This window comes from Struthio camelus, chromosome 22 (genome assembly GCF_040807025.1).
Source record: "Struthio camelus isolate bStrCam1 chromosome 22, bStrCam1.hap1, whole genome shotgun sequence".
Classification (NCBI taxonomy): domain Eukaryota; kingdom Metazoa; phylum Chordata; class Aves; order Struthioniformes; family Struthionidae; genus Struthio; species Struthio camelus.
The window spans coordinates 5,512,148-5,530,436 of NC_090963.1; the positions used below are offsets into that span (position 1 = coordinate 5,512,148).

General features: G+C 43.5%; 1 protein-coding gene across 4 annotated transcripts in view; it reads right to left on the bottom strand.

Moving 5' to 3' along the window:
* Positions 1-18,289, bottom strand: part of LOC104143531 (beta-galactosidase-1-like protein 2) — a 31,980-nt gene that overhangs the window by 12,030 nt on the left and 1,661 nt on the right. For 2 of the 4 annotated variants that reach the window (XM_068916882.1, XM_068916879.1), the window contains exons 2-9: positions 15,427-15,486; positions 13,908-14,105; positions 12,765-12,833; positions 12,351-12,446; positions 9,951-10,059; positions 9,624-9,716; positions 6,440-6,521; positions 3,052-3,116 (exon numbers count right to left, since the gene is read on the bottom strand). In XM_068916882.1, coding sequence (XP_068772983.1) covers positions 3,052-3,116; positions 6,440-6,521; positions 9,624-9,716; positions 9,951-10,059; positions 12,351-12,446; positions 12,765-12,833; positions 13,908-14,017 — 624 coding nt within the window. In that variant the 5' untranslated portion in view covers positions 14,018-14,105; positions 15,427-15,486. The remainder of the gene's footprint in view (positions 1-3,051; positions 3,117-6,439; positions 6,522-9,623; positions 9,717-9,950; positions 10,060-12,350; positions 12,447-12,764; positions 12,834-13,907; positions 14,106-15,426; positions 15,487-18,289) is intronic. The other 2 variants (XM_068916881.1, XM_068916880.1) reach the window with 1 other exon arrangement.

An 18,289-nucleotide genomic window follows, 5' to 3' on the forward strand; every position in this document is an offset into this window, starting at 1 on the left:
ACAACTGCAGGTGCCTGTAACAGTCTAATTGTGCCAGGTTCAGACCAGCTCTTGGTAATATGTTTAATCAATCAGTCCTCAGTAAACCAGTCTAAGAAGGAGTATTATTGCCCTTGAGAATAAGAGACTGTAACAAGGGAAAGGTAACATAGATTCATAATCCTTAAGAACATGAATGACAGGCTTCCTAAGTGTGGCAAAGGAGGAGCTGCTTGTATTGGGCCACGTTGTGTTTGCGTATTCAGTTTGTGGGGAAGGTGCTACCTGCTCTTCCTTTGCAGAGTTTGGGGAATTTTGTAAGACCTAAAGAAGATGAAAAGCACGTGCAGCAGAAACTCTCTTGCCTGTACAGAAGTAAAGCCAAGTTAAAGTGGCAGGATGAAACTGTAAGTGAACCAACACCAGCTTTTCCCTTCATGTTCTAGGCAAAAGCCAAGGGAAAAGGTGGGAAGAGAACTGATCACAGCAAGGGGCACGTGTCAGTTGCTCACACCTTTCTGGGCTGACATTTGGAGCAGGCAGAGCAAGAGGGGAGGAAGAGGATAGCAGATGCAAAGAGAGAGAGAGAACCTGTCACCGAAAAGCAAAACTTGTTCTTCTCTCACCACTCTCACATCACACAACCAAGCTACTTTTTGCATCAAAAGTTCGTTGGCCAGTTCCCTACCCCTTTCATGCTGATTCACATCTCCCAACAGCACAGGGAGTTAAAGATGCTCAAGCGATATGCTGAATTTGAATGGTTTCTGCAGTTAGACCTGTTAAATATCAGGCAGGCTGGACTGCTCAGAAGGCAGGAAGTGCCCCGGGACTGCGTTCTGTGGAAGGTGCTATTGTGAATTTACCATAGAAGCAGATGTGAAGTCAGAGGATATTCCTCCGATCAGTTCCGGGATCGGACCCTAAATCAGCACTGAGCCGATCAGTTCCAGATCATTCCTGATGAAGGGATAAATGCAGAGACTACCGATTGCCAGTTTAACACAGTCTCAAAGGACATCACCTTCACCTCCTCAGGATACTTACTACAAACAGATAAAGGTAAGTATGCAATTAATTAATGGAGCAGTTGCTGTCTTCTGGAGTGCCAGGTTCAAATTTGATTTGGGGTCATTTCTAATACAGCTTGATCTTGGTTCATCCATACAGTGTGGTAACAGTTGCCAAAGACAGCCTCAGGCCTAGATTGAGGGCCAGGATTAAGATGCATTGTCGAAGCTGCTTGGTCGCAGCAATGAAACAGAAAGAAAAGAGCAAAAGAGCAAGCAAGAATTGGGATGTGTTGCCAAGCCACGCAATTGGACTGATATATCAGGGAAGGTGGGATGGCAGAACTACAGAAACGGAACAGACAGCAAACACTGGTTATTCAGACATGGCTGACCTATCTCCCAGGATTCGTGCATGCATTTCAACAATCTAGATTCCTTCTATCTATTTTTGCAAGCTGCTGTTCAAAGGCACCTCTGTAAAGGAGTTTCGTTTCACAGTGTCTACATTAGGAAGCTCAGTTCAAAATACGATCCTGAGATCCTAGGAGAAACAGGACGAAATGCCTAACGGAACCAACAGTCTCTTCCACGTGGAATGCCATTAGTACAACTTGACATAGCTACACTGAATTTGAGGTACTGGAGATGACTGAAACACCCATCACTGTGTACCAGCCTCCCTGCAAGCCTAAAGTCTTCAAACATACTCTTGAGGGGCATCCACAGCATCAGGATAAAAGAGCTTGAGAAAAAGACTACTGAAGTTCTGGACAGAAGACTGAATTGCAAGATAGGATGCTACTAGGTATCAACGCTTGAACGCACTGAAAGTGGGAATGATAACCTAAAAAGCAAAACAGCTGATCATCTTGTTCCCTGCTTGACAGTTATGGCTTTTTCTTGGAGATCAGTAAGTGTATACATAACAGAATAGCAGAATCCCTTTTTAGGCAAGTTAGATCAAGGCCTAGAAACAGGATGTCAACTCAGAGATCCACATGGCTCCACCAGCTCTGTGTTTTCGAGTGTCCACCCCACTGGTAGAGAAGAGACATTGGGGTATCACTATAAGAGACATGCTTGCCAGAAAGCCTTCTGGAGAGTCTTGCCTTCTCCTGCCAAAACGCTCATTGTAATTGTTTAGTCAGTCACTGAATATTCAAAAAAGAATTACCAGGCACTCAAATCTGTGAGGCACTAAAGAGGACCTACACAAGCAGACCAGCAAATTCAACCAAGTAACGGAGAATAATTTAGTTTCATGTAGCTTGTGACTTTGGGACAAAGAAAATCTACCACTAGGATGTCAGCGTCCTCTTCTTTTACTGCAGTCGGTGCCGCTGTGCCATATTCTGAAGTGATACCTGGACTAATGCCCCACCAATAGCTTCTAATTCATTATATAGGACCAGAGAGACCCTTAGCAAACCCAGTGCTTATAAAGCCTTAGTAATTCAGAGTTGGCTGCCTCCACCTAAAGGGTAGCAATGACCGCAATTTTCTTCTCAAAGAACATCAGCTTCTGACCTGAGGAACATTAGTTTTCTGTTGAGATAAAGCTAAACGCACAGACCTTTGAAATTTCACACTGCCCAAATGACAGTTTCTAGGATTATCTTCCTAACCATCACAAATCTGGAAACTACCCATGAGAAGCTGAGCAAGAACTGCAGTTCCCAAATACCCAGATGTGGAGGTCCAAATCGAGACCCTGAGGTCTCATGAAATTAAGGCCTCACGTGAAGAAACCTAACTCTTCTGCTCGGGTGGTTCATATGTTATCACCCAGGTCTCAAACGTAGGTTTCTCTAGCTGCTGAACACAGGCCACAGCTGAACGGAAAACCCTTTAAATAGGTGCTGGAGAACAGCATCCTTAAAACCTCTTTTGTTTTCCGGAGAAATAAGCATGAATGTTTTCACTGATTCCAGAAGGACTTAGCCTAATGAGAAGGAAGCCCGGAGTATCTGTCCAAACCCTCCCGCCAGACTACTGATAACATTTCTAATGCTGTCCTGGAAAATCTAAATGAACAAAGACAAATTTTTCTGCATCCTACCTGCACTGTGTCCAGATATTTCAGTATCCCAGGTTCCAGTTTCTGAAAGTTAACAGTGGCCAGCGCTATTGAGAAAAGAAGACGCTTTTATTAATTTAGACACATACAAAATGCTCTCACCTGTGGGAGCATCTCCTTAGGCCTCAGCCAGCCTCAGCTCGGGGGGAGCTGCAACCATCTTCTGAATCACCAAAAATCCTCCTTAGAAATTCCCCATCGATGTGTTCATTTAGAATGCAGAATCTGACTGGACCACAGCACAGAGCGGAATGCTTACAGGCCATCTTTTTAGCTCTAACGTTCAGAGATACTAGAAAGAGAGCATCAGAGCACCTCACGGGGTGTCACAAGCCTTAATTAGAGGGCTGTAAAGCACCTAGAGATCCTGAGATAAAGGGCACCACATAAAGGCAGACTGATTATTAGAAAGTCATATCTGGATGCCACACTGATCTTCCCAGGCTTTAGCTGGCAGAAATCTCTACTCGGGCAACATCTTACAGCTTGTCATGTCTGTGGGGGTGGGTGAGAGAAACCACAATACAAGTGAACCAGATAGAAACTGTAATTGGAAGACTCTGTGCTTCTGCCTTGGGCAGCAGAGAGGAACCAGCAACTAGTTTGCGGGCAGCAAAGGGGAACCAGCAACTAGTTTGTGCATACTGGATGTAGAGCAAAGGTTGCTGCATGGTCTTCAAGCACTGGTGTGGGAAGACCTGACTGCAGAAGCTGATGTATTACAAGACCTGTCTGCAGACACTGATGCATCAGAGTCCCCGCCCCTGGTAGACGTTAGAACCATTTTCATACTGTCCTAGCCCTCTGTCACACTGATGGCATGTCTTCCAAGAACCTCTGAAATTTCAGAAGCTATAATATGATTCTATATTAAAAACTGACTTATTACAAGAGAGCTAGTATCAACTCCAGCCCCAGTTCTGCCAGACGGAGAACTTCAAACAGAATATTTAGGGGAGCAAAAGCTAACTTCTCACTATTTATACCTTTGTTTTAATAGGCTGCTCTAAGCAGTGTGCTAAAATGAACAATTTGGCACAGGCAAACAAGGTGGGAGAACAAAACTGAACGTGGATTTAGCGTCTGTGTAATACATTAGTTGGCCGTCCGGAAGGCAAACATGCCCAGTTCTGCTCTTGATGCATATCAACAAGCACACCATTGAAAATGGAGTGGATGTGTGGAGAACCAGGCCCCAAAGCCTTATTCATCCTTTCCACATTAGGTAGTTTTCACTTGCACACAGTTTTCCACCGTGGTGCTTTAGCAATGGCCTAGAATGAATCCACAGTTTGGATTTTGTCACCCATCAGGTCTAGGAATGGCTGTACCAGGTCAGGTTAGAGCCATCTGGCTTGGGCTTCTTCTCACTGACTAGGAAGAGAGGAGGATGGCAGGAGCTGCACAGGTACGCTGAGACTGACTGACAGATTTTTTTCCTATATCATGGGACATCCCAACTACACCTACAAGCATGGACAGGACCAACAACAACAACATGTTTCTTCCCTGTTCCCTGAAACAATGCTGCAACCACTGAATAAGGGCTAGGCAACAATATCGTAGTCTCAAGTCCTTCTACATAGGATGGTTTTCTCTGCAGAACAGCAAACTGGCTATTCCTGGCACTGATAGGAATCCACAAACGCTTCTTGGAAAGAAAGTGGGCCACCACCAGTAAGGAGAACAAACAAAATCACAGAATCACTGCATTATGTTTCAGCTCCTGTGTGGAGTCTTCTCTATTTTCCTACCCATTTCTACAGTGGATTCTATTCTTTTCTGGTTTGTTTTCATAACCACCTTGCTGCTGTATCACTTTGAGCCCTAGTTATTCCACGCATGTGATCACTTGACAGGTTGACTCTAATGAACAGACTGTTATGACATCTAAGAGGCAAATCAGTATCAAAATGCTCTCCGCGTGCAACACGCTGGAAAAGATAACGCCAAACAAGAACGAGCTCTGAGGCAGTAAATATTCCCACAGAAGATGGTGAGGCTAGATAGAGACTTCCATACCAGCCCTGCTGAACATTAGCTCACTGGCAGGGAGAGAGTGACCCTGTGTGGTCAAGACTGGAAACTGCTGCACTCCCCCCCCCTCCCCCCCCCCCCCAAAAAAAAAAATAATTGAAGAGGACCACCCTACTTCTGGTGAAGGACTATGGATTCAGACTTACTGAATTTGTCCTTCTCATATTTTCGTTTCAAAAATAAGAGGAGGAAGAAAAGGAGGAAAAAGCTTCCCTTCTAATCATCTCCATGCCTGACATTAGAAAATTAACAGTGTTCACAACTGACTGATGACAGGAGCACTCAAGGACTGCGCCCTGCCAACACTTCATTCAGGGAAGCAATTGCTTGCTATTCAGGCAGGAAATTGGCAGAAACACCAGAGAGATCACAGGCCAAGTAGAAAAGTAGAAAAAAAAAACCTCAGCTGAGCTGGATCTGGAAATACGAAAATCAATATCACACTATGCCCAAAACAATCAGATTTAGGGAGCAGTGTCACCAAAACAGCTACACCTCCATTTCTTCACAGTGAAAAGCAGGATAGGCGTTAAGCAGCATTTCAGAGACTTAAAGGAATTATGGTTCTTAAAAGGGAAAAAGAAAAAAGGAAACTCTTCTGCGTTATGCACATTTGATACCCTCTTTTGCCTACCCAAAGGCTGTACACTGCAGAGCAAGCTCACTGATAACAGAGGGCCGGCTTGCAAACTACTGCTAAACTTCCAGAATGTTAGCTTTCGGAATCTAGGGCTTTGGATGGACTTTTATCTTTTCTTTTTAACTGTAAAACGGGTATCTTAAGTTATTACTGTTATTAACTGCTGAGATACGTATTTAATATATATTCAAAGGAAGCAATAAGGAGTAGTATTTTCAGCCTTTTAATCTGACAGAAACATCAAGAAACGTTAGGTGCTGTGATCTTTTCACTAACCTCAGTGAGAGTTACAGATGCCCAGTATGAGACAGAAGGCAGCGAGACATTTAATCTGCGCACATTTAAAATCCTGGAAAGCAGCTCTTTGTCCTGCGTAGCTCCAAGAGTACTAGCGTGCCTTAGGGTATCAAAAAGTCGCTTCCCCATGGAGCAATCCTGCTGTCACTGTGCTACACCTTGTGTTGAAAGGAACACTCCAAACCTTTCTGGGAAGGGCCTGGTTTTGTTCCACAAGTATACTATCCAGCAAAGGGGGTCCCTCCTGTATGGCTGAAGCTCTTCTACCACAAACAGAATATAGTTAACGGGCACAGCTCAGCTAATGAAGTGTACTGCTCTCATTCAAAGACGACATTTCCTCTGCTGCCCTAGAGGAAGAAAACAGTCTTACCTTGCTCTCCTACAAGCACATACCTCCCTCCACAAAGCCAAATGATAGCCCATTCTTGTTGTCTGAGGTCATTAAGAGTTCCACAATCCCTCTGCTTAACAGAGCCTAAATTAAAAAAGGGGAGAAGACACTGTGTTAAGGCCTGAGTTTGGTGTTTGTCAGGATATTAAAGGGTTAAAGTATATAATCACCTTCCCTGGGGTGATCACCTGTCCCCTGGGGATAACAGGACAGGAGCTTGAGACTAGTAGTAGCTTGGAAAGATATTATTCCTGTGACATCTCCCATTCCTCCTGAAGCTTCCCTGTGCACTTTTTCCAGCTTACAGACATCTGGAAAATCTAACTTGGTTTTAGAAAGCAGGATCAGTTTCTCACTGGCACATCAAACATCAGGATTTTATCTTCCTCTTGGGAAAGCTTCACTGCTTTCCTTTGAAAGAGAGCTTCAGGTGAAAGAAAAGCAGCTCAGCCTTCCCTTTTGTCTAACAATGGAAGCTGAAAGGAGAACAGCTGTTTTGCCAATGAATGGCTCCATCATAGGACAGATCAGGTAACTGTGTTCTTCTTTAGTATCACAGGACAGCATGCAATGGCACTCTAAGCTTTTTTAAAACACATGCACACACTTGCAGGATTCTTACTGTTAGCAGTGTTCTCTTACACTTGTGTTTTTACAGAATGGCGGCTAATGTTTGAAATAGAGGTTAGGAACTCCTAGTCCCAAATTAACCCTTCTTTTCACTATACCCATGTTGGAAGTCACTCCGCCAGCTTCAAGGAGCTTTGAAAACAAGCCTTTGAACTCTTAATTCTAATCACCATTTTACAGGTAGTGATTAAAGACACACCGGGTCACACAGGAGTTTCTGATGTCAGGTGCACTAACTAGTTAACATCTGCTGTTTAAACAAACCTTTGCATACTGCGCGTGCCGACGCACACTATGCACACAGAACGGACTTCAGCATTAGCTACATTCTACATTAGTGAAGCATTGCAAAAGAAAATTTAAAGACAAACCCAATTCAGAGTTAAGACAACCTGGTTAGTTATCAACCTGTCATCACTAAATTTATACCTCAACAGATGCTAATATCTGACAAAATTCAGCTACTGAGGGAACTGGGATTTCTAACAAACTTTATTAAGATAATCCTTTGAGGACTTCATTAATACTAATACTACATTAATACCTTTTTTAAATTAAATAAATGAGACACTGAAACGCATTACAAGATTTCAGGGTGCAGCAGAGAACCAGAAATAGAAATTGGGTCTATGGCAAACACAGGTGTGTGCTCAGCTAATCCCAGCTCACGTACTCTGTGTGCAGGGAGGTGTCAATACTCCTTTTCATGGTGCAGAGATTTCGGAAAGGGAAGACACTGCACTGAGAGGGTGAGATAAGGACAGGGCTTTCCCTTTTTTTTTTTTTTTTTAAAAAAAAAAAAATGCTAGATGCAGATGTGAAGTAATCAACTTGCCACATTCAGAGCTCAGAGTCCAAACCAGAACACAATCTAGGAGTTCAAGCTCCCAGTCCACCTGTGTTCATGTTAGATCCCACTCCAACCCACATCTAAAAGGAATCCCTGCAAGTCCTGCTTTCCCACGGTTTCTTCTTTAACCACTACAATACATTCCTCAGATGTAAGCTGCACACAATACTAGAATATGAGGAAACAGCAGTGCAAATATATACCCACAGACCTGGCAAGGAAACATTACCTGTTCTGACAAGTCTGTGAAGCACTGTAAGCTCTTTCATCACTGAGATAGGGAAAAGCAAGCACTGAGTTGGTGAACCGTTCAGACACAGCAGAGTGCTTCTAGCTCACCTCCATGTCCTATCCATTAAAAGCCATTTACTTACATGCTGGGTATGGGACACAGGGAGGGAAACTATGTAGATGTCACAGAAAATGTGGACATTATTTCTTCAGGCCACCAATTAACCTTTTAATCTGCTCATATGTATATTTCATATTTAACCCTCTAAACAGTATTAAATGACTCCACAAGACGGAGGAGCAGCAGCAAGCACCATTCTAAGCAGATTAGGACTCCTGTCACAATTTCTTTGGTTGAAGAACCTCTGTATAACTTGCGAGCAATAAGATGACCTGAGCCAGAGTTAACGCAGTTAGCTTTCCAATTGGTGTTGAGGGTGAAGCTGGGGTACCCAAAGGTTTCAGGAGGATCTGATAATGTTATACCAGAAGAGCGAGGAGCATAAAGTTTATGCAACAAACTTGAGCTAATACACATTATCATACAGTTATAGTGGGGAATAGCAGATGATATCATCTGTTTCAAATTGAGGGAGGAATAGGGTTGCGAAGGTCATCTTTGCTACTCGAAAGAGCTTGAGGGAAGTCCACAGAAATATTTGAAGACAGAAGTCTGCCTTCCCGCCAGTACATTTTTCCTCCATCCCACACAGAAGTGAGTGTACATGCACATGCCACTGAATGAGTAATCAAATCTCTCTTATGTTCACCAACTTTTTTAAAGGGGCGGGGCGGGGGGGGGGGGGGGAGGGAGAACTTTATGAGACCTACTGCAGATCTTGCTGTTGTACTAGGAGTAAATGAACAAATCAGTTAGGCTCATACTAGAGTCAGCAGGATAACCTGGCCTCCCTGAGTACTGGCCAGCTCTTTATCACTCAGCTCAGAGGCAAGAGCCAGGGCACCGTTTAGTCTCCATTTGACAAGGACATGGGAGGCATTAGGCAAATTCACCTGCCTGAGGTGGAGCGCACAGGTTTAGCAGCATGCTGGTGCCTTGTTCACATAAACCTTCCTCCCAGGAAAGGCAATGGATATGTTGAGGCAAAGAGAAACGCTTTCTCTAATGCTGTCTGTGAGAAGCAAAACAGGATCAGCAGGAGAGAGGTTCTTCAAGGCCAGCTACGTGTTAGAGGTGCTCCCCCATTTCCCTAAAACCCTCTTTTCTGGAAGACATCGGAACACAGACTTGTCAGTAATGAGGGGGATATATGGGGTCTCTCCCATAGAAATATCAAGTGAAAAAATACCAAGTAGATAAGAAATATCAAGTGAAATCCAGGCAGACTAGGCACTGACAGTTCCAAAGTTTTCTGAAGTCAGGCTCAAAGTTATTCAGAAATGATAAAGTACTACAAGGAAGGTGGCTTACGAGAGAGAGTCACCACAGAAACAAGTAAACGTGCCAACATTACCATTTTAACATAGGACATGTAGTTTGGGTCTTTGGCGTATGAACCATATTCATTCTCCACTTGCACTGCAATGATGGGACCTCCTTTCTTGTACTGTTGGGGGAAAAAAAGGGAGAAGTTGGTCACCATGATTTCTACGCATAACAGAATAGGCAGAGCTAGAGGACCGACATGGACAACTATCACCCAAACTGGTTCCTAAAGTAAAGCTACTTAGATTTGTTGTTGCTTCAACCGGCTGCTGTTACGTAACTCAACACTCATCTGTGCAGCTCAGCTGCAGGTAGTCCCCGCTTGGGGATAGAGAGGGTGGCAGATTGTACTTGCCTGAAGAGGGACTACGATAGGCATTAGATGATCAAAATAGGCATCCACAGCTTCTGTAAAGCCCTTGTAGGTTGTCCTCAGTTGCATCTCTGGGTCTTGCAGTAGCCAGCTACGAGAAAAGCAGCAAATGGAAATCTGTTGAGAGACTCGCATTCAGTCAAGGCTGCTAGAAGTAACACCGTCCACTGACATGAAGTCCCATTTGGGCAGGAATAATTGAATGTTCTGTATCACTTGGGTTAGCCTGAAGCGCAGGCACAGACAACAGAGTAAGTCAGCGAATGACACCATGTGAGGATTATTCAAATCCACTGCCCAGGCAAAACACATTCAGATTGCAAGTCAAAAGGGCATTTTTCTACTTGTTGTAGAAACTAAAAATCTGCATGTTAAGCTGGATACTTTTCACTTTACAACATGAATCCCAGGAACAAAGTTATTGCAGCGGACATTTGTATGTAGATCATGCAGAAGGTAAAGCAGAATCCTGCTTGCTTTTCCTGGGTTGCTTGCAACAGCAGCAGAAAACGTTTGCTTAAATGACTTCTTCCATGGATATTACCCAAGACAAAAGGGACAAGTATGAAAGAGACTTCATGCCTATACAACCCACAGTAACGCAGCAAGAGCTTGAAACCCCTTCTTTCCACTGCTGAAGGACCCCTCTCAGAAATGCAAGTACCTGGTGTGCACAGAATGCATTTACCTGACCATGTATGCCACAAGCAAAGAAGAAACACATTTCAAGGAAGGGACGTTTTTATGGAATCACTTCTATGCTAATCCCACTATCTGGAGCTACCCAGCACTCACACTTTTAAATGAGGAGTCCAGACTGCAATTACCAAGCTGTTTCCCTTCTTTTTCTTCTGTATTTTGGGCCTAAACCTAGAGGTGCAGGCTCATTTCATTGATTTTCCTGATAAGATTTCATGGGCTAAACTTACCACTCTAAAGGATACCCTGGAATTCCTTGCCTCACCAAGGGCACTCTACAACCAAACGCCAATCATCATTCAAAACAAAGCTTCAGGTAATTGTTTCCGTGGTTTCTACTGCTGATTTACAAGATTTAGTTAGCTGATTTGGGGCTAACACAGAAACGGGCAATGTGTTTAAGGGAAGAACAATGTACCACGATAACAGTTTAAGCAGAGTAAGCTTGCACCTTCCTTTTCTCTGCAAAGGAGGCAAAAACTGTAAGTGCGTTCAGAGGTCTGAAAGTCTCAACTCTTGTATGCTATATGCAGCTCGGTGGGCTTGCAAAAACCATGGCCTCTCTGTGCATCAGTTTCCCCTATCTGAAAAAAAATTAGAATACGACTGTTGCTCTTTGTCAGGTGAAGCTGCAGTCTGATAAAAAGTATAGCAGTGTCCTGACAACAACTGACAATACATGCGTTGCTCATAATATAATGTAGAACTAGCTACTACCTCTTATCAGGAGTAGCTGTGCTATCATGAGTAAGTCCCTGACAAACCTTCACAGTTCTGAAACCTGAGAGTTCAGGTCCCAGAGGCAGGGCACTCTGCTTCCTTTCCCTAAGGCTGGCACAAAAAAAAATTTTTTGCACCTCTTGATACATGCCTACAGGACTATGCCCCAGAGGTCTCAATGAAACTCTTTGTCTAGTAAGAAATAGCCTAATTGCAGTAAGAGGCCACAATGCACTAAACTGATTTTAGCAGAAAGGGCAGGCCCCATTTTGTTGAGGACAGGCGACAGCAAAAGTCGCATGAGAAAATGATAAACATTACGAGAAATAATCTCCAGATTTTATCCGAGTCAGGTGTCTCCACTGAGGTTCATGCTCTGTGAAGGTAAGGAAAACAAGTGATATGAAACCTGGCGCTGGTTCCACTGGGATCTAGTAACTAGGCAAGTCTCTGCTGATGTTTTCAACTCAACTCTCGAAGCCTCTTACCAACAAGCTGTGCGCTTTAGGAGAAAATACAGTAGGAGGTTAGAAAAGTTGTGGGGCTTTATTACTGCCAGCTGTATCATACACATGTTTTAACAGGACTTTTAAAATGGACCTGAGATGCAGCAAATCCTTACATCAAGCTGCAAATACTACTACTCATATTTTAGAGACAGTCAAGTTTCAACAGCAATAGAAGGTGAGTTTCCCAATTCCATTTACTTGCTGTAACATTTTTGCCATAACGCTTATTATTATTATTTTAAAAAATAACTGCTCAAAAAATGCCCTAGTTCCAGGCTTACTATCTCTACTGTTTAGGAAAGCTCAATAACAAAACGGATATTCTCCTGCTTTGGGCACACAGAAAATCAAATATTCCCATCTAACAGACATCCATTCTGAATCCTTGGAGGAGGCTCAACTGCATGATCAGAGGTCTTCTTACAAGGCCTGCCTCAACTATTTACACACTTACCTGGGCAGACCACCAAGGTCCCATTCAGAGCAGATATAAGGTCCAGGACGCAGAATCACCCACAGTCCAATTTTAGCTGCCAGTGAAAGGAAGGCCCTAGAGATCCAGATAACGCAATTATTATCTGACTGAAGAATTGCTACTCCATGCACTCCTAATACGCCAAACACCATGGAATCCCAGGTACCAGAACCAGAAGAAAACTGCTTGATCAAACAACTGTACTGGATGGATACTAAATCTTCAAGTTCCCAGGACTCCAGAAAGTAGGGGAAGAAATGAGAGTCTCCATTGTCAGATCAAGGTACAGGCTTAGCTTCAGAAGCTGGAAATGACATCTTCATCCTGAACCAGCGCATACACCCTCCCCTCAAAACATGAGTATGTAATAATAGAATTGTCTGTACCACGTACTCTAGATCCAGGTTTCGACTGAAGTCAAACTTTCCTCTTGCCGGTTCATGAAGGTTCCATGGCACATACCTGAAATGCAGAATTAGGGCAGCGGAGTTGAAGAGCCGAAAAGACACTGCATTTGCTAAGCAGAGAAAAGACTACGCATATACTTTGTTAGTCAATAACAGATCCAGAGATGATTGCAGGTACGTATTACAAGTGCCTATGCTATTCTTGACATGTTGTTTGTGCTTGTCTTTCATTTCTCTGATAAGTCCTTATTTTGTTACGCTCTTTTTCCTGTATTCTGCAATATCTGAGCTTCTCAAGACCATCAGATTTGGCAAGATCAGCAAAGAGAAATGGCAATCACTGGTCTACATTTAAGTGAAAATCTAAATTAAAAAACAAAGCAGACATGTAAAGCACACATTGAGGACGGGGGCTATAGTGATCTTAAAATTCAGGCCACTGTGTCCAGGTACATCTTTCATTCCCCAAACCAGAGCAGTCTAAATCAGTGCTGTTCAGTGATGAACAGCTGTTTCAGACCCTGAACCTTCCTCATTGCGTCAGCATTAAGAAGCCAGTTCCCGATATGTTTGACAGACATCCATTCCAGGTTGTATCTGAGGATATTACAGAGGTTGATGGTTAAAGAAACTTGAATCCTCATTCTCTGTTCTGTGCGCTACAGTGATCTAGCACAGTTCCCAAAGATGCAGCACTTGGATCACTGTGGAGGGTTCCTAAACGCATAGTGCAGGTGTTCTTCTTCATTCCCAGCTGTTTCCAAATGTCCAGGCTTGAAATCCTGCTCAAGGACCTAACACTAAGGAAGAGCCATAGACTGCTTCAGGTTAAAGCTGCTGGCACATCACAGCAAAGAAAAGGGAAGAAACAGCAACTGAGTCAACATCTAGACCAGAGGTGACATCCACCAGCTGGAGAAACACGCTGAGGGAAGCAGATAACAGATTATTAAGTAAACGCAAGAAACAGAAGCAAAAGGACATGGCACGACGGTTTCTCATAATTACAGGTACCCAAAGACATTGCTACAGCCCACTGAAGTTAATGGCACAGTCCCCAAAAACTACCATGAGCGTGGGGACAGGCCGCTAGGTAATTTCATAGAACCCAGAGAGTGAGGACACTTACGTAGTAAGCGTGTTTAAGCCACATGCTTTCATCTTAAGCATGCGATCTTCCCAGTATTCCCTGGGGACTCGGAAATAGTGCACTGAGCCTCCAAATATGCGGAAGGGCATGCCTTCCAGGAGGAAGTGTGAGTTTTCTGTCTGCAAGCCTAGGGTCCTCCCCCATAACCGCAAAGGTATCAGCTCACTCCAGTTAAACCTAGAAGAGAAAGACAGACATATGAACATCCAGTCTGTAGTAAAGAAATCAGTCCCCCTAAGAGAGGCTGCTTATTTCACCCCACCTGGCAGGATCAGCACTGACCTTCCTACTTCTAAGGTATGCGCTTAGTCATATACAGCATATAGGTTTTTTTCAGACAATTATAAAACAGATGGAAGCTGCCTCAGCTGTATATTTAATATTCATTTCCCTAGTAGCTTCTACCCTGAATGCCCCAAGCCCTCCACAAAGGAAATGTAGCACTTCTCAGGCAGAGATCACAAAACTAACTTGCTGAAAATACGAGATGGGGAAGTTTTCACTCACAGTACTGGGGAAAACCTTAGAAACTTATGAAGTTTAAGCTCTTCCTGTTTTGCAGGAGGATGACATATGCTGGCTGATTTCCTGATCTCCACTCCAGAGGTGGCTGCATTTCAGTTTGTATTCCTACTCTGAATGTCTCGCGGTCATTCAAAACCCAAGTCTATAGAGAAACATGCATTTAATATTAGATTTGGAGTGACACGACAGATTTACAGTAATGAGCACCACTCTGATATCTTTCAGTTCAATGCATGGACGAAATAAAGCGCCTGTTCGCTGTGAACAGAAAACCTTTTCCTTAAAGCAAATCCCAGGATTACATTCATCGCTCGGGAAAGACTGAGGTCCACGGTCATCACAAACTTACATCTGCCTGCATTACTACTGACATTAATTCCATAATATGTTATTGGCCAAAAAAGTGGGAGCAAATGAGATACCAGGTTCAAAAGCACTTATCAGCTTGAATATTCATGGTATCACAGCTCCATTCAGATTGGGTCTTGCATGCAAGAAACTACTTCCTATTGCCTTACAAAGCTCCTGAGTTCATTCTGTTGGAATCAAGACATTTTATCAACTGGTTCGGATCCAAAGCAGTTACACTGCCTCCATCAGACTACCCCAGTTCCGTAACTCTGAATCTGCAAAAGGTTTAGACAATAGCAGCTTGTTCCTCTGAGACATCATCACAGCCACACGCAAGAAAATGAATTCCAGTCCCAAGCCAGCAAGACTGACCCACACATTAAGAGAGAAATGCCATATCTGGAGAGGAAAATATCTAAGTTTCTGGCTGTTTTCTATACTAAGCGTAGAGCAGGTATTAGCAGAAGGTGAGGACTTCTCAGAACTCATGGCTTAGAGGGATTGCTCATCAGGAGCCTGCAGTGATTACCTGTCCTCTGACACAGGACAAGGACACTACAGGGGAGCTAAATCTAAGACTTCCAACATATCGTTTGGGCTGGCTGACAAGCACAGAGGGTACCTGTGTAACACAGCATTCTCACAGGTCTCTGAAACAACCGGCAGCAGGCAAGGGTAATACCTGGAAAAGGAAGTCTAGATTAGACATCACTGCCTTCAGTCAATGAGCATTCAGGTGGATTTATTGTCAAACCATTTATAAAAAATAGTGCTGAGCAAGGAAATAGCAGTATGTTCCAATCAGAACCTGGTGCAGTAAGGGCAGAACTATGTTTCTGCGAAGACAGTGTAGCTCTAATTATGAAAAATAAGCGTGAAATATATAATTGTTGTATTTAAAGGGAGATTGCCTGAATAGGAAAAGAATCAAAAACACTCATCTACACAAGAAAATAGGTAAAGCCAGAGAATAATGAGTTAAGATTAGGAAATCGCAGCACTGCTTCCAAGGAATCACTATAAATTTTAACAGCGGGGAGGTGGTTCTTACTCAACGTGCAGAATATTTTGTGGCTATCTGCCTCTTTATTCTGTTAGAGTTATCACAGTCTCATACATACTTCAACTTTCACAAATCAGATCCTGAAATAGCAGCTGTGCCTCCTTCTACTGTTTGGTGACAGCCTGAGACAGAAAGCCCAAAGGGGTCAGGAAACGCAACACTGATTCTGAAAGCTGAGGTTGGAAAAAAACTAAGTTTTCAATCCGTTTCTGAGCTAGATAAAGCCCTAAATCACACCTGCACACAATACTAATGCTGACCGTGCCACTGGCGGTGGAACGAGTCCAGCCCTCAGGAAGCCTAGGTGGCCAGATAAAAATAAACAAATCACTTAAGCTTATCTTCCTAATCCTGGACATAACTTAGTGGGCAGGTTCTCTTTGAGTTTCCTACCCTAAAACTCCCTGCCTCCAGTGTTTTCTGTCACCACAGAGGACTGGTAGAAAGCTCCCTTGCTTCCTGGATTGTGCAGCGGAGACAGAGATTTCCTACAGCTTCTCCTGAAATACACATCTCTCACCTAGGATACGTTCAACTTGCTTCTCCTGAAAGAAACTTCTATGACTCCGCAGAGCTTCATCTTGTTACCCTGAGCTGGATTTCCATAGCATGAAGCCCACCTGGGCTCTGTGCTGGCTCTTGAGAGCAATGTACAGCTCCCAGTAGATTTCTTCTCACTTCGGTAATGAGAACACAGGCTTCGAAGAATCTTTTTTTGGCATCTTCCTAAAGCTTACTGGCCTACTTTGTCCCTCTGCAGCCATTTCCTCCCTGCTCCAGTGAAGTCTGTTTTTCTGATTAATTTCCAAGTCGCCCCTCTCCCAAAAAGTAACCGTCATTTGTGAACACGGAAAGGGGCCTCATCGGGGAGGTGCCACAACCTGCACATTCTGCAACTAGTTCTCCTTCACTGTCACTGTACACGCAAGGGTTATCATCACCACTGCCTCTGGAAAGAACTGTTTCTAGCCCTCCATTTCATGTGGGTCACAGAGAAGAATTCTTCTGCAGTTTGCAGCGCACGAGGAGCCTGAGTGGTCACCAGGACTCCCACCAGAACACAAGCCGTGTGTAGCATTAGATCACAGAGTTCCCTAGAGCAGAAGCTTTGAAACTGGGTTGGATAAGCTAGTCCTCAACGACCTGTCTTTATAAGGCCTAAGTGGAAGTGCAAACACTCCAAGGGGAATAGGCAAGTCAGTGGTTAATTCCTAAACCAGGCAGCTATACTAATGTATTCATGTCTGTAAAAAAAGGCCTGGATGAAATCCCCACTGCATGAGATATATTTAGCTTTGGTATCGGTCTACAACATATCCAGAACAGTTGGGAGAGAAAGCTAATGGGAAAAAAAAAAAAAAAAGAGAGAGTCAAAACAGAGGGGGAAAAAACACAGTGATATTAGCTTTCTTTGGCAATACTAAAGGGCGTGTGGACATGGACGGCTTCAGAGGACAAGAGACTTTACAGTTAAGCTCTAAGCTCTACTTAGATCTGCCTCAGAGGACTTGGCTGTTTATTCTGGGCTTCCTCTGCCCAGAGAAAAGTGAAAGCTGGAGCTTGGACTCACTACTCACTGTCTTCTGTGGCAAGCAAGGTCCTGCCTCTATTAGACCAGGCCCAGGTACAGATTCAAGATGGCTTGGATAACCATCAGTGCGTTTCATAGTACAGTTTATTTGCAGGTGACCTGAGCCAAGGGAAAAACACTGGCTACCAATGAATACGGTGTTCAACAGATACACTGTTCCAAAAGGCTCTGACTTCTATGCTTTTATCAGGTATTAGTTTGTAATAATCCTCTGCTAAGAACATGTGTGGCACAAATCCAAGACCAGCTATAGAAGAATTTTGCTTCCAATTAAGCAAAGAGTTGTCAAGGGCTCTCTGTGGCTATGAAGATCAGGCAACTTCCTACTATGCTTTTAAGAACCCATTATAAAGTACCCAGGTTATTAAAAAAAAAGATCTGGATGATAATAAATAAATACATCTTCCCTAACCTGAATATTCTCTCCAGTGCTTTGCTGTTAGGGACAACAGTACTCAGATGGAAGAGCTGCTGTCACTTGGCACTGGGAGGCTACTTTGCAGACATCTACCTCTTGCTGAAATGCAAGACACATGCTTGTCCAGGAAGGAGTTCTGCACTCCAAAATACCATGATCTAAAACACACAAGATTAAGTTGGAATCTGGAATAACTTCTTGTTACATAGGGGTGGGCTATACAGGAATGGATATTGGCCTGGAACGTACAAATGGGACCGAAAGAAAAGAAAAAAGTTAATACTTGTCTGAAAGGATCCAGAAAGGCAGAAGACTGAAGAGAGAGAAATAAAGCTCTGGTGCAAGCACGTAAGATACCCGTGGCAGTTTCAAAGATGGGTTAGATCTGACAGAGCGATTGATTTGCAAAAGTG